General features: G+C 47.2%; 1 protein-coding gene across 11 annotated transcripts in view; it reads left to right on the top strand.

The window, feature by feature from the left end:
- Hdac4 (histone deacetylase 4) overlaps positions 1-10818 on the top strand; it is a 258455-nt gene extending 247637 nt beyond the window's left edge. For all 11 annotated transcript variants that reach the window (XM_087905520.1, XM_087905534.1, XM_087905529.1 and 8 more), the window contains 3 exons: positions 4936-5020; positions 5849-5990; positions 6234-10818. In XM_087905520.1, the coding sequence (XP_087761646.1) occupies positions 4936-5020; positions 5849-5990; positions 6234-6273 (267 nt within the window). In that variant the 3' untranslated portion in view covers positions 6274-10818. The remainder of the gene's footprint in view (positions 1-4935; positions 5021-5848; positions 5991-6233) is intronic.
- The last annotated feature ends 4177 nt before the right edge of the window (positions 10819-14995 follow it).

The raw sequence follows: 14995 nt of genomic DNA, 5'->3' as shown, positions 1-14995 counted from the left end.
CTAAGTGTTGTGTTAGAAACTGCAGCACACTCTGCGTCCCTCTACCAGCTGCTCTGTTTCTCATAGAGCCTTGTGTCACCTCCTCCACTGTCTATTCTGCACTGACTCTGTGATTTCTATATACTGTCTCTCTGTGTTATATAGTGTTGGGGCGAGGTATTTCTCGCTGGTAGATTCCAGGTTTCCAGAACAGTAATTGACACTTTCTAGATTGCTCAATAAATAGTTTTAAATACAGGAATAATCACACTGCTTTTGCTCCTGTGGCTCTGAAGTAGTGTATGTGGGTGAGTACAGTGGTACCTCCAGTACCTGTTCAGGGTTGCCCTGACTACTCAGTGCCTTTGTTTCGAGCTCTATTTCTGGATTGCATAAGGAATGTCATTGAATTTAGAAAGGGACTACATTAAGTCTACAGATGGCTTACAGTAATATGGCCGTTTTCACAATACTGAGTTTCCCAAACCATCTTCTAGGTTTTTTCCATCAGTGTTGTATCTTTTTGTTATAGGAGTATCTCATATCTTGCTTGTTTTTTATTTTAATTTTTTAAACTGGATTATGAATAGAATTTGTTTTTTTCTCAGCAAATTTGTGAATGTATATTTAAAAGTTTATTTTTGTGTCCTGTTCTGCTGATCTGTTTTTCAGATCTAAGAATTTTTGGTGTATTTTAAAGTATCAAATCTAAGAATTTTTGATACATTTTAAAGTATGGAAAAGTATTGTAGGCACAGGAATAATTTGACTTATTCCTTTGCTATTTGTATCTTCCTCTTGTTTTTCTGGCTAAGATTCCAAACACTGATTTGAATGGGTAGTGGTGCCACCTGTGGGGCTGTTGTATATGGGCTTTATCATGTTGACGTTGCTACACTACTGTTCCAGCTGCTTTTTTCTGTTAGGATGTGATATTAAATTTTGCCACAGACTTTTTCTTCATCTGTTGAAATAATTATGTGAGTTCCCTTGGTTCTGTTTCTATGCTATATCACACTTAGCCAATTTACCCACACTGAACCATCCTTAGTTGCCTGGAATGATTCTAACTTAGTTATGTGTGACCTTTTTAATGTGTTGTTGAACTAAGTTTGTACTTTTTTCCCCAGTATTTTGCATTCATATTTGTTCATCAAAGAAATGTGCCTGTAATGTTTCCTTTTATGTTGTGACCTTACCAAGTTTTGGTGTGAGGACAATATGGTACTGGGACAAACAGGCATGCACAACCATGGAGTGGAATGAACAGGCAGCACACATTTCTGTACATATGAAATCTGGAAACATTAAGAACAGTGTATGACAAGGCAACTGTTGGGAAAGAGGAGGGGGCAAGTGTGGGTGACTGCACCTTAAACCTTAGATGAAACCCATGATTGGTAAACACTGGTAAACAAAAGAAGAGCACCCCAGTTAGGAGTTGACGTTTTGAGATGTGTGGAACTCCTCTCCCTGTGCTCCCACCTTTCCATCACTAGAGCAGAGCCATCATTCATGATGTACTCTTGACAGGTTGATCCCATGCCTGGAGTGCAGACTCATCATAAGATCCCAAGTGTTCACATGCAGCATGGTCCTTCTGTATTCAGGGGAACACGGAAACTTCATCACTGAGAATAAGCCCCTCTGTCCTGTCTCCTTTCTCCTGGGGACACAGAGCATCTCACTGCTGAAAGGCCACTGTATCCATCCTTTCTAGGTTTCATGTTAGCTTTCATGGAGAGATATTTTCCAGTTGAAAGATGTGCAGCAGGCATCCTTACCATGGGCCAGCACTCTCAGCAGAGTCGGGAGGTGCTGTTATTCCTGGTGAGCCAAGGCCTGGACCGCAGTGGCCTCACTGGGATCTCCAGGATGAACATATGACCTCTATATTTAAGAAACTGTTGTTCATCGGAAATTCTAATTTAACTAGATCTTCGTGTTTTTCTGCCAAACTGGCAGCCAAGTCCTAGCCCCTCCCAGGCTACATGCCTTCCTCTCACTTATTTAATTTCACTGACTGGACATTTTCGTTGCTGTCATGTGTCACCCACGTTGGGTCTGGGCCACACTGCACTCTGGAGATTTCTTCCCCCATTATCCCTCATTTCCTGCCTTCCTGCAGGACATTCTTACTGTGTCTCAGGAATATCCTGTGGGTTTTCTCTCAGAAAAGGGCAACACTCCACTCTGTTTTGAGGAGATGTTATAGCAGCTTCACTGGGCATACAATGTAGCTAGTGTCTCCTCTTGGCACAGAGCGATATCTAGCCTCTGCCCTCTGCTTGTCTTGCTGTACGTGCCCATCGTCCTGACTGTGGAGATATGACCTGCTGTCTCTAGCTACTTTGAGGGTTCCGAGTCTGCCTTTGATGTTCTGCAGTTTGTTTCCAGCGTGCCTAAAGATTTCTGGTTTTGCTGTCCCTGCGGAGCTCTTTCCTGCCTAAGCCTGGGATTTCTTGCACTGGAGAGTACATGGTCATTTATTGCAGGATATTTGATCTCACTGTGACACTCCGAAGCGTAATAAAGTTAACCTTGAATCAGGAGGTGAAGCCAGTGACTAGCTGTCTATAATTAGCCTAGAGAAACCAGGAATTTGGCTGAGAAGATGAAGAGGAAGGAAAGCGTGGGATTGGAGTTTGGCACTTCTTTTTGGGTTTAAGATAAGTGAAAAGACACACCTCTTGCTCTGTCTCCATCCAAAAAGCAAGGATAGCTGGTTGCTTCTGGGCTTCTCTGATCTAGCAGATTTTCACCCTCACATCTGACTTCCAAGTCTTTGTTGGTCAATAGAGCGACAGAGATGTAGTTTAAGCCTACATACATATCACAGCCATGGCACAGCCAGGGCCGCAGAGCCAGAAGACCCTCCAGGCCACAGCCGACATGAAAAGTCAGTCATTCCTTCCTCCAGTGCTCATCCCTAAAAGCTGGGGAACTTTGCTGGGACCTTCCTCTCTCCTGAACGCTCTCTGGCTGCTCTGCCTAATCCATTCAGCTATAACACCAGTGTTTACACTGCCCAGGTTTCCATATCTTTACATTCTAGTTGTTGGTATTACATACAGGTCTAGAGCTCTGACTCCCCCAGTCTACCAGGTCAGGTTCAGTGACCTCTTTCTTTCATGATTGAAAACACATTGAACAGGTGTAACTACAGTCTTTGGTATGGGTGTCAGTGACAGTGCCTAAGTGCCTGCACACCAGACAGAAATCTTCCCCTTTTGCCAACCTTCCCACTACTTGAGTCCTTGTCATAGCCTGGAAACCAACTCTCCTCTGAGTATCCAGGTATATCTGGATGTCACCAGCTCTACACAGGACCCCTCCTCTGTCCCACCAGAATCTAGTGTTGAGCTTGATTCTTCTGCACCCCTTGGTCTCCCCTGCCTGTCCCACCTCCCATCATGACTCTGATGACCTCGGGAAATTCCGGTCAAGATTTTCTGGAATTTGTCTCAGTTTATGTTGGCCAGTATAAGTGTGAAATGTCCCTTATGAGCTTGTATGTTTGGCACTGCTGAGGAAGTTATGTAACTTTTGTCTGCAGGACCCTCAGACAGTTCTGTTTTCACCTGTGCTCCTGCCTGACTGCCTGTGTGGCTGCTCTCCCATTGCACCTCCCTCCAGGATTTACTGAGCCCTCAAGCCCTAACCTAAGCAAATCCTTCCTCCTATCACAGCAGTGCAAAAAATATGTGTGGGTTTTTGCTCATGGTGATAAACTTGGGGAGGGAGATGTCAGTGGCCTGACCATTGCCAATATTGCACCATGGGGCTGCACCATGCTGTATTCACCTCAGTTACCTTGTCTCCACTTGAAGTCACCTCTTTTCCCCTGTGTAGGTATAGGTGGAGAAACAGTAAGTTCTGTGTCCTGGAATTATTAGCAGTTCTATCAGGAATATCTGTCTTCCCACACGTATACTTACTTAATTCTGTGTTTATGCTTGGGTTAGAGTTTAGGTGATGATTCCGTGCTGTGTTATCTCAGTGCTCAGCCTGTCCCAACTGTGGGCATGAGACACTGTTCTACATTGACCCTCTGTGTTTTCTGGTGTCCCTGTGGCTTGTCTTAAGCAGGTCCTAATTCTAGCCTCATTGGGTGCTGCAAGCTTCTCCAGTCTTTTCCTGCTGAGCCTGACCTCAGTCATTGTCGCTTTAGTTGTTGAATAGCTTGAGGTTAGTGCCGTGTTAGCTCCACCAGCTGGCTGTATTGAGTGATGTCTTCAGTTAGAAGGTCATGCTTCCTGGGATGTAATTGGCAGCACTCACATGCAGCCAGTTTGGGGATGGATGTCACAGAGGTCTTTGGTCAGATGCCCTGGGTCAGGAAGCCCAACAACTGCAGCTGTGCAGTCAGGCTGAGGCCAGTCAAACTCAGGGTAGCTTTATTTTATGGCTTCAACCTAGAGCTGAGGTCAGATCAGCTTCCCTTTAGAACTGGCTCTAGCTCTCCCTTCTATGTGTTCTCCCTGGTCTCTAGGCCTGTCTGCAGAGCTATCGTTGGAGACACTCATTCTGCCCTAGGGCCCTGCTACTTACTTTATGCCCTGTATTTAGTCCTGTCATCTGTGAGAGACCTACTCACCTCCTTTCATTCACCTCCATCCTCCACATCTGTGAGAAAAGCAAGATCAGAGATCTTGGGCATTGCAAGGCCAGGTCATGGAAGTGTAGCTTCAGAAACTAACCATTCTTTCTCTGCTGAGTGCACACAACAGTGATACCAAACTGACGTCCTCTATGCAGCCTCCTTCTGGAATACAGTTCTTTGTGCCCTAAGAAGGAAAAAATATGTCGGTCATGTTGACTTTTTAGAGTTACTTTATCTTCCCAACAAATCACTGTATCTTTGGGAGCAAAGTGCTCTCTCTGAATACCCATTAACACATACATAGTTTATATGCCATCCATTTCCATCATAATATATCTGTGTCTCTCTTACAGCTTGAGCCTCTGCCAGAAAAGATTCTGCAGCAGAGACCCAATGCCAATGCCGTCCACTCCATGGAGAAAGTGATGGACATCCACAGTAAGTGGCTGGCCAAGTGGTTTGATCATGGCGCCCCAGGGTAGGAACACAAGGTCTCTCTTTCCCTGGAATTTGATGAACAAGAAGAGACTCCCAGAACCATTTTCTGTTACACCGGGATTCAAAAGAATCTGGGCACCAATGGTTTCAAGTTACTTCGTTCAGATGCCCAAAACTAGCATGCCTTGGATTATAAGTCCGTGTCCTGGACCAGAAGTACCCCTCATAGGATAGAACCCATCTCCCATTCAAGCTCCAAGTCCCAGGGCTAGGCAGCAGGCACATAGCTAGGCATCCATGAGGCACCCTACCTGCCCCAGGTACACCTGCCACCCCTTGCCTGGGCTCTCTGGTCTGCCCATCCTGGGTACAAAAGCTTACATAGATGATGCACACCTGAAGGCTTCTGCTAACTTCTCATTGGGACATTCAGTTCTGGCCTCAAAGCTATTTCTCCTGACGCCTTCCTCTAAAAAGCTGCTCAGGCAGGGCTCCCTGTGCTGGGTCTGGATTTGGTTTATTCCCAGCATCTACAAGGCTCCAGAGAGCAGTCCCGGGGGTCTGCATGTGCCTACTCCCAGAATTTCTGCTTGCCCACAGCAAGGCAGAGACCCGTGAATGTGGGGAGCCAGGCCCCACAACAGTTCCAACCCAATGTCCAGTGACCTGTGCTGCAGATAAGTGTTTGTGAGTTCATCACCAGGCAGCACTCTTCAGAGAGGCACTTTTCAGGCACAAGTGAAAGTTTTCATAGGGCCCAGTGACCTGTGAGCCAAGCCAGCAGCCTGCAGAAGTGGAAAAGTCACTGAGTGTTCCCTCTTCCCTCAGGCAAGTACTGGCGCTGCCTGCAGCGATTGTCCTCCACCGTGGGGCACTCTCTAATTGAGGCCCAGAAGTGTGAGAACGAAGAAGCTGAGACTGTCACCGCCATGGCCTCGCTGTCTGTAGGCGTCAAACCTGCTGAGAAGAGGTAAGCCCCTGCCCATGCCCTCTCTAAGGTCTGCTGGGAACACCTGTGCTTGAGGACCTGCCTGAGTCTTAACTGTGTGCACCCAGCCTTGTGCCATAGTAGTCCTGCATGGACAGGACAGATGGTGGACATGCCCACTGGCTCTCCAAACTAAAACTATCCACCAGAGAAGTGGGGCAGGATCTCAACAACTCTGATTGCACAGGGCCTAACACACCATGCTGGACCCCCTTCTCTCCACAGGTCGGAGGAGGAGCCTATGGAGGAGGAGCCACCACTGTAGCCCTGGAGCTGCTCTTCTCTCCTTTGTTTGTCTGTCTTGAAGCTCAGCCAAGAAACTTTCCCGTGTCATTCCTGCGTTCTGCCTTGGTGCTCTCTCTGAGTGCAAAGGGACACCAGGCATGCAGCAGCAACGGGAGGCCTTTCCGCCGCCCTGGACCACAGGTCTGGAGACGCACACGAACACCAGGTGTGGCAGATCACATGGAACACAGGACAGCGCGCAACACACAGGCATACGGACATGCGGAAAGCCAAGCACACGCTGGTGGGTTCCCCAGGGGAAGACCACGAAGGAAGAAGCCTGTGGCAACTTAGGCAGAGTTGCTGAATCGAGTTGACATGAGGAATGAAAATCAAAGATCTAATAATACAGAAAAAAAACTTGATTAAAACTGGTGCTTAACATTTGATTCTTACCCACAAATCCCACAGTCTCCGTGTAAACCACTCAACTCATCTTGTAGCTTTTTTTTTTAAAACAGAGAGTTTTCTATGGCTCTGGCCTGCCTTGTGAACCTTAGTGGGGTGCTGTGTGGGTTCACAGCTTAGTGAGGGACAGAGTTGGAAGAAACTTTAAAGAAAAAAAAAACTGGACAGAACAGAAATGTGAGCCTGGGAGTCAGCTGGAGCTTCTCGAAGCCATCGGAAGATGCGAGTTTGTGCCTTTTTTTAATGCTCTGATGGATTTTTCTGTGGCTGGGTTTTCTGAAGTCTGAGGAACAATGCCTTAAGAAAAAAAAATCACCAAGAGTTGGTGTGACAGTGTCCTCTGGCTGGCTGAACTGGTGACACTGGCCTGGCATTACAAAAGTATACGCCAGCCACTGTCCCCAGGGGCCACAGTACAGCCAGCCTTGCTTGGTTTGATCGCTGTTTAAGGAAGATGAGGTAGTTCCGAAAGCAGCGAACACCGCCGGCAGTTTTGAAGTCCACCACATTTTAAACGGATCCAAAGTGTTCTTTTCTCATCCGTCACGTAGCGGTCGAGCATCTCCATTCGGTTGTGAAGCATGTCGTAGGCACACTGCAGTGTTACGATCGGAATGCTTTTCATTAAAAGCAGGTAGCATGAAGTATTGCTTAAATCTTAGGTATAAATAAATATATATATGTATAATATATATTCCACTGTATTCCAAGCTAAGAAACTTGATTCTTATGAGATCTTGATAAAATATTTATAATGCATTTATAGACAAAGTATATATAAATATATATAATAAATTCAGACCGCAGAGGTCCTGGCAGGTGAAAGACATGTGTGTTAGCTCTGAGGTGCTGAGGGCTGGGGTCTGGATTGAAGCCCAAGGAATTTTGAGCTCCAGATTGGCCAGCTTCCAGATCGCCAACATGTTCACCCCTGGGCAACTTCCCTACCAGTTTGTACTTTAATTTTAATTATTTTCTATCAAAGCCTCGGCCCTCTCCAAGCCTCCATGCACATATGTACCTGATGAGTTTTTATAGCAAAGGATATAAACTTGCTGTTGATTTTTGTATGAATTTTTCACAAAAGATCCTGAAGAAAACATTGTTTTGTGGTTTTTACATTTTTTCCCCTCACCATTCAGCAGTTTTCTGAAGGTGGTAATGTCTAAAACTTTTTCTTTCTAAATTCTTTCTTGTACATTTTTTTTATAATTCTGAAGGTTGTTTTTATGGTTTGGTTCTGTTTCTTTTGTACCAAGCAGAGCGCTGCTTTGCGCAGGACTGCTGCTGTCATGCTTGGTTTTCAGAGTGAACCTCTCTCTCGGGAATGAATAGCACGTCTGCTTGTGCCCTTGCCTTGTCTTTTCAAGCTCCACCCAGGAGCTGCACAGCCAGGGGCTTCTGTCCTGCAACACTAGTAGTATTACAAGGGCAGGCAGGCCACGTGAGCCACGAGGGCGGTCGGCATTAATGAGTGTGGACTTGTAACCACTCCGTCAGGATAGAACTCCAGCTCTAGTTTTCCAAAGACCTTTGAAGCATGTCCACAGCGCCTGGCTCAGAGCCCGGCCCTGCACCTGTTCAGGGGTTTCCTTTGCAGCCTCATAGCCTGGGCTCTGCCTGGAACCACAGCCCTGGATTTGTAGCCTGCGGCTGCTGAACCAAGGCCCTTGTCACTTGAGCACAGGAGCACAGGGTCCTGAAGGACAGTCAGTCTTTGTCTTTGCTCTTTTTTTTTTTCTATGACAACTGACTCTTTTTACTGCTAACTTCTTTTCTAGCACTTAAAGCCGCCAATTTCATTCCAAAGTTTGTGAAGTTCAGACTGGCAAGAGGAAGTGAGATACTCAGAAAGGACACCCAGCTGAGTTTCTGAGTTAGGTGGCATTTACAGGGTAATGTGACAGACAAGCTGAGCACACATTCTTGGACTTTTGATGGCTGGGCTGCTGTGAGTCAGTGCTAAGCTAAGGCAGTGGGTGGAACGCAGGGAAGAGTGATCTGAACATGTCTGACTCCTTCCTCCCTGTGGCTACTCTGGCCAATCTGAGGGAGCCCATACGGCCCCTCCCCTGCTTGTGGCACTGCATGATGGCAGAGGCCAGCTAGCTGCTCTTCTGGCCGCCTTGGCCCATTTTCTGCACACCCTGCCACCTGCCCTCTTTCTGGCAGCCACGACTTGTGGGGAGGTACACATCATCTTACTTCTTTAGGTGATGGGTCATAGGCTACTTGGTGGCCAGGGTACTGTGAGAGGGACTCACTTTGGTCCCATTAAGTCACCCTTTGATTCAGGGGCCTGGCCAGGGAACCAGCTCACTCCAGCTTCCCTGTGAGCTGAAAGCATTACCTACCATATAGCCTTTTCTTCCCTTTGAAAACATGTGGCCCTTCCCCACAGTTGTCACCCAGGGCGAGGGAGGGCAGAAGGTCGGCCTTGACCTCCAGGGCAGGACCACAGCACTCCCCTGCCCGGACCTTGAACCTTCCACCTTCTCCCTTCCTTTGCAAAGGCCTTGGGGGGTGCTGGCGAGGGAGCCGAGGGGAGCAAGCACTTTACATCCCTTTAAGGGAAGCCTGAAGACACCATGTCCTCAAGATTCTGGTGTTCACTCACCCTTGGGTCTTCCAGCTGCAGCCTGAGAGCGGTGCCCCACCAGCAGGTGGCTGTTACCAAGGCCCCACCCACAAGGATGTCTCGGGGCTCTGGCTTCCGAGGGCCGCTTAATCAAAGTGTTTGAGTTTTTCTTTACTTTCAGATCTGTCCCCAAGAAAAAGGACCATTTGCAATGGTCTGCGCAGCACTGGTGATAGACTTGGTTGTGTTTCTTTCCGTCAGAACATTCCTTCTTCACTGGTCACAGCCACGTGCTCATTCCATCCTTTTTTGTAGACTTTGGGCCCATGTATTTTATGGGCATTGATACATATATAAATATATAGATATAAATATATAAATATATTTTTTTAAGTTTCCTACATCTGGAGGTTGCATGGACGTACGCCGGCATGTCTTTATATTGTATACAGATTTTGCACGCCAAACTCGGCAGCTTTGGGGAAAGAGAAACAATGCCTTTCTTTCCCCTCTCATGATGTTTGCAGATGCAGAAATTTTTTTCTGTAATACAAAACAAAACCTTGAAGGAGAGGAGGGGGGAGTTTGAGTCTTATTGAACTTATTCTTAAGAAATTGTACTTTTTATCGTAAGAAAAATAAAAGGACTACTTACACATGCGTCATTAAGAAGAGTTTACCTAGCACCTTTGACAGAGAGTCGATTGTATCCATGGGCAAGCTCCACATTCAGACCCTACTGCCTGTCTCTCACGCTGGTTGAGAGGATTTTGTTTTGTTTTGTTTGTTTCTTTTTCTCTCCCTGAACGGGGCCAGGTGCACCCTGCCTGCTGTCACTGGTCCCTGGTTGAGAACCAGGGGTTCCGGTGAGTCCCCGTCTCAGCACAGCTGTGTTGACGGGTTTGTTCCTTCTGGAAGACACGGGGTTGGGGTTCCACATTGAGCAGTCCAGGCCTTTGTGAGCCCTGGGTCTAAGCGATACTTGGCACTGGAGGAAACCATTTCTCCCTCTCAAGGATCCGGGCCTGCTCTGCACCCGGCCTTGACTGGCCTCACTGGCCTCACATTGATCAGAGTCTCCTATGGAAAGGAAAGAACGCAGGCGTTGTTCTGGGGCGTACGCTCCACTGAGGAGGCACTGTTTTCCACTCTGTAAGAATGTTAAACATGCTGTTTCTATGTATGCACAGGAGGCTGACCTCACTCAGCGAGAGCTCACTACAGAAGTGTGGTCGGAGCCATTGAAGTGCTGCGACACGATGCTGTGTGGGCTCCGCAGCCACGACCACCTTCACTCTGTAACAGCCTGTTTTCTCTTTGGTTGTCTGGACCTCCCCTCGGCGGCGCTTTCTCCTCTTGGCGGGGTTGGAGGTCATGTTTGGTTTTCTCATTCTTGTTTCATTTTGTGTGGTGGGTTTCACTGACCAGCGGTGTCCTCTGGCGGTCACCTCTTTCCACCTCCCGGGTCCAGTGTTTGTACCACATCACACACTTGTCACTCTTGTGGTGTAAATAAAGACTGCGTTAATTGCCCTCCCATCTCTGCTCTCTGTCTGTGCTCTCTCCTTCAGCGTGTGTGTGCCTAGGACCCCGGGGACTGACTCCTGTGCCCGTGATCATTGGACCCCTTCACTTGGATATCTGTCTAAATTAGGAGTGTTCTATTGCTGTGAAGAGACACCATGACCATGGCCACTCTTACTAAGAAAATATTTAATTGAGGTGGCGACTTAACAGTTTCAGAGATTCAGTCTGTTATCATGATGGGGAGCATGGTGGTGTTCAGGCAGACATGATGCTGGCTACATGACCAGAAGGCAGAAGGAAGTCGTCTGGCTGTCACACTGAAGGAAATTTGAACAAAAGAGACCTCAAAGCCCACCCCCACAGTGACACACTTCCTCTAACAAGACCACACCTAATAGTGCCACTCCCTTTGGGAGCCATTTTCTTTTAAACCACATTCCACTCCCTGGTCCCCAAGGACTTGATAGCCATATCATAATGCTTTCAGTCCAACTTCAGAAGTCCACATAGTCTATAATGTTTCAAAGTCTCTTCAGAGACATGTGGAAATTTCTTAACTGTCCCCCTGTTTTTGTTCTTTTAAAAAGAATATGATGATGGGATGTCCCGGGCGGCTCGCGGAGTCCGACAAGGATGGCTGTGAGTCCCTGCAGCGCCATGCAGCCGGGGGAGTCAGGTGGGTGGTTACGGCAGATAAAAGGCTCACAAGACATAGTAAATAAACATAAGGGTAAACATTTATTACTTAAAAAGAAATAGAAAAACAGAGAGACAAAGATAGACAAATACAAAGACATAAAGAGACAAACGTGTGCACACAACAGGAGACAACCACACACGAGAGAGAGAAAGATGGCGAAGGGGGAGGTCAGAAGTGGCTGGGTGGGCGTGATTAGTTCTTAAAGTGGCAGCAGAAGACTAACTCCTGTAAAAATCAAAAAGGTCACATACTTCCAACATACAATGGCACAGGTATACATTACTGTTCCAAACTGCAGGGAAGGGAGCATAGGAAGGAAATACTGGAAAAAAGCAAGACTGAAAACCAGCTGGGCAACCTCCAAACTCCACAATTCCATGTCTGATAAATGTTCCTCAAATCTGTAACTCTTTCAGCTTTGTTGACTGCAGCACACTTCTTTCTCTTGGACTGGTTCCACTCCCTGTTAGCAGCTCTCAGCAGGTATTCATGATGTCATCTCTAGCATCTTGGGGTCTCCAAGGCAATCTAGGCTTCAACTTCACAGCTCCCATAATGGCCCCTCTATTAGGCCTCCATTCAGGGATACCCCTGATAGGTGCCTGGTCTCAATGGCTTTATTCTTCAACTCCTTTCTTTTATCTTTAACTCTTGGATAAAGAATCACTTGGTCAGAGCTGCCAAGTTCTGCTTGCTGGGACTGGAACATAGATCTGTTTAATTACATCTTCACCAGCTTTCTATATTCACAGACTAAGCTTGAATGACCTTGAACTTGCTCTGTAGACCAAGGCCTGCCTCAAACTCAGGTCTGCCAACATCTGCCTTCCCGGTACTGGCATTAAAGGTGTGACCCTGCACACTGGGCTCCAAGCTTTCCTTTAGTTCCTCTTCACAAGTTGGAAATTTAACTGGAGGGGATCTTGCCCTGGGTTACCACTCCTTTATCTCATTTCTTAATCGTTTATCTTCTTGGATGTAGAATTTAGTTCTATTCCACTTCCTGGTGCTCTTTCTCCTCAAATTTTTCATTTTGTAATTTACCCTGCTCAACTTGTGCCTTTTCATTATAAATCTTCATTAGAATTACTACCAACATTTACATGACAGTCTATACTAGGATGTTTTGAGATTTCCTCTGCCAACATAATCTAAAACTCTTCCCTTTAGCCTCAGGCAGACTTTTTGGACAAGGGCAAAAGGCAGCCACTTCCTTCTCCAAAATATCACAAGAATGATCTCTAGGCAACACACTAAACAACTCTGAAACCTCTTGAGTGAGCCCCCAACAGTTTTAATATCTCTTAGCACCTGTCTTCTATGCTCCTACTAGGATGACTCATTAAGCAATGCTTAAAACATCTCACTCCTTTCATAACCCAAAGTATCAAAGTCCAAATTCTTCCAGACAAAAACATGGTCAGGCCTATCACAGCAATATCCCAGTCCTGGTACCAACTCCTTAGGATGTTTATTGCTGTCAAGAGACACCATGACAACTCTTACAAATGAAAGCATTTAATTGAGGTGGCGGCTTACAGTTTGAGAGGTTCCATCTATTGTTGCAGGGAGCATGATGGTGTGCAGGCAGACGTGGTTCTGGAGCTGAGAGTGCTACATCTTGCAGGCCACAGGTAGTGTCCTCCCACACTTTGCCTGCAAGTCGAGTCCCTTGTAGTCTCATTTTTAGTTCCCAGTCATTCAACGCACTTTGCTGTTGTCTCTTCTGATGTTGTTTGCAGGCAGTGATGAACTAGGTTAGAACCACTCTCGAGGGCAAATGAGGCCCAGGGAAGGGGGACCAGGGCCATGCTCCACTGTTTACAGTATGCAAGCTGCCAGTTCCCAACACTAACAACATGGAGCCGGGTCCCATCTCACACAAGGGGTCCCTCTGCACTCTGACAGCCATCCCCACTCTCAGCAGTCCATACTCACCTGTAGAATTTAGAGTTTGCACCAGAGGAGCATTGCCTACTACCGTGCTAACACCAGCCAGTCATCAAAATGAATGTGTTTGCTATAATTTCAATTTACATGATACTGTGTCAGCTGTCTATGCCATGGAACAAAACACAGGTAGGGTCCAGATGCCCCTGGCCTTAGGTCTCCTAAGGCTATGTGTCAGCCTTCTCTGAAGCCTGGGAAGGGTTGTCTTCCCATACACTCCAGGGGTTGGCAGGCCTCCTTTCCTGGCTCACAGCCTAACCAGGCCACCCACAGCGAGCAACCTGGGAGGGGCATCCCTGAGCAAAAGATTTGTGGGCTGGTCCTTACAGGTTTCGAATATCTCCTGATCTTCAGATTCATTCATTTTGAATAAAAGTCAATTGCATGCCAGCCAGTCATTCTGAGAGGACTTTGCCTCTCATTGGATAAGGAGAAACTTGAATGTTCAGAACCATTCTCCATAGTGTCTACTATAAAAGCTTGCTCAGTCAGGACCAAACCCCGTCAGAGCCGTGCTGGGAAGCATGGTGAAGCCATGAAGCTGGAAGGTTTGTTTCCATAGTTCCAAGAACTGTTAGCCCCAGTCCTGCAGGCAGCAAGGCTTGGGACCACTGAAAACTCTTTAGGAAAGGCCCAGCCCCCTACGTGCACCCTGCTGTCATTAACAGAACACTAGGGGGCATGCATAGGGGCATATCTCTGTCCCTTCATTTCCCTCCTGCATTCCTTCACACTGCCTCACAGACTTGCCTACCAGCTCTCCTAGACAGGCCAGGCCAGGCAGGAGCAACAGTGACACCAGAGAAGCCTTAACCTAACCCACTTCCCTGGTCATGTGTAGAACGAACCAAATAAACCCAAGGTAGGTGGGGAGCGGGGTGTGGAAGGAGTTCCCTAGCGTTAAGATACATGCTCCCAGTCCTGATGCCCAAAGAGTGGGTAGAAGCCTGTCCTGCAGCATAAATGCAAGGTGGTCAGTAGCATTGTGGGACAGGTGCTGTGAGTTGGCCTGAGGATCTGGAGAAACATACTTCCCTGGAACCAAACGTCAAAGCGAGTGACTACCTGGAATCCAAGACAGCTATACCACACAGAGCTGGGGACGCAGTTGCTGGTGGGCGTGGGTCTTCTCTCCAGGATGGAAGGAGTCCAGTGATGTCAAACTGTGTGGGGGTTGGAAGTGGGACCCTGGACAAACGAAGGCAGAGACAAGATGCCTAGAAGTTGGATTTCTCCAAAATGGCCCCAGCAGATCAGGAAGCGGGTCAGGATTCATGAAAAGTTTCCATGAGGAGGGATCTCAGGGTAGGAGAATCAGGTGAGGAGCCTGATTGATGGAGTCAGGTCAAGCTGAAGACACTTGCTCTATGGAGTACCACAGCAGAAGAAGGTACAATTTTGTACACACACACACACACACACACACACACACACACACACAGGTCAAGCTGAGGTCTAAGGACCAGAGCAGAAGCAGGGTGCAGTTTTGTATACACACACACACACACACACACACACACACACACACACACACACAGA

This window comes from Myodes glareolus, chromosome 1 (genome assembly GCF_982192425.1).
Source record: "Myodes glareolus chromosome 1, mMyoGla1.1, whole genome shotgun sequence".
Taxonomy (NCBI): Eukaryota; Metazoa; Chordata; class Mammalia; order Rodentia; family Cricetidae; genus Myodes; species Myodes glareolus.
Note: the sequence above shows the minus strand (reverse complement) of the source record. Positions and strands in the feature narration are given on the sequence as shown.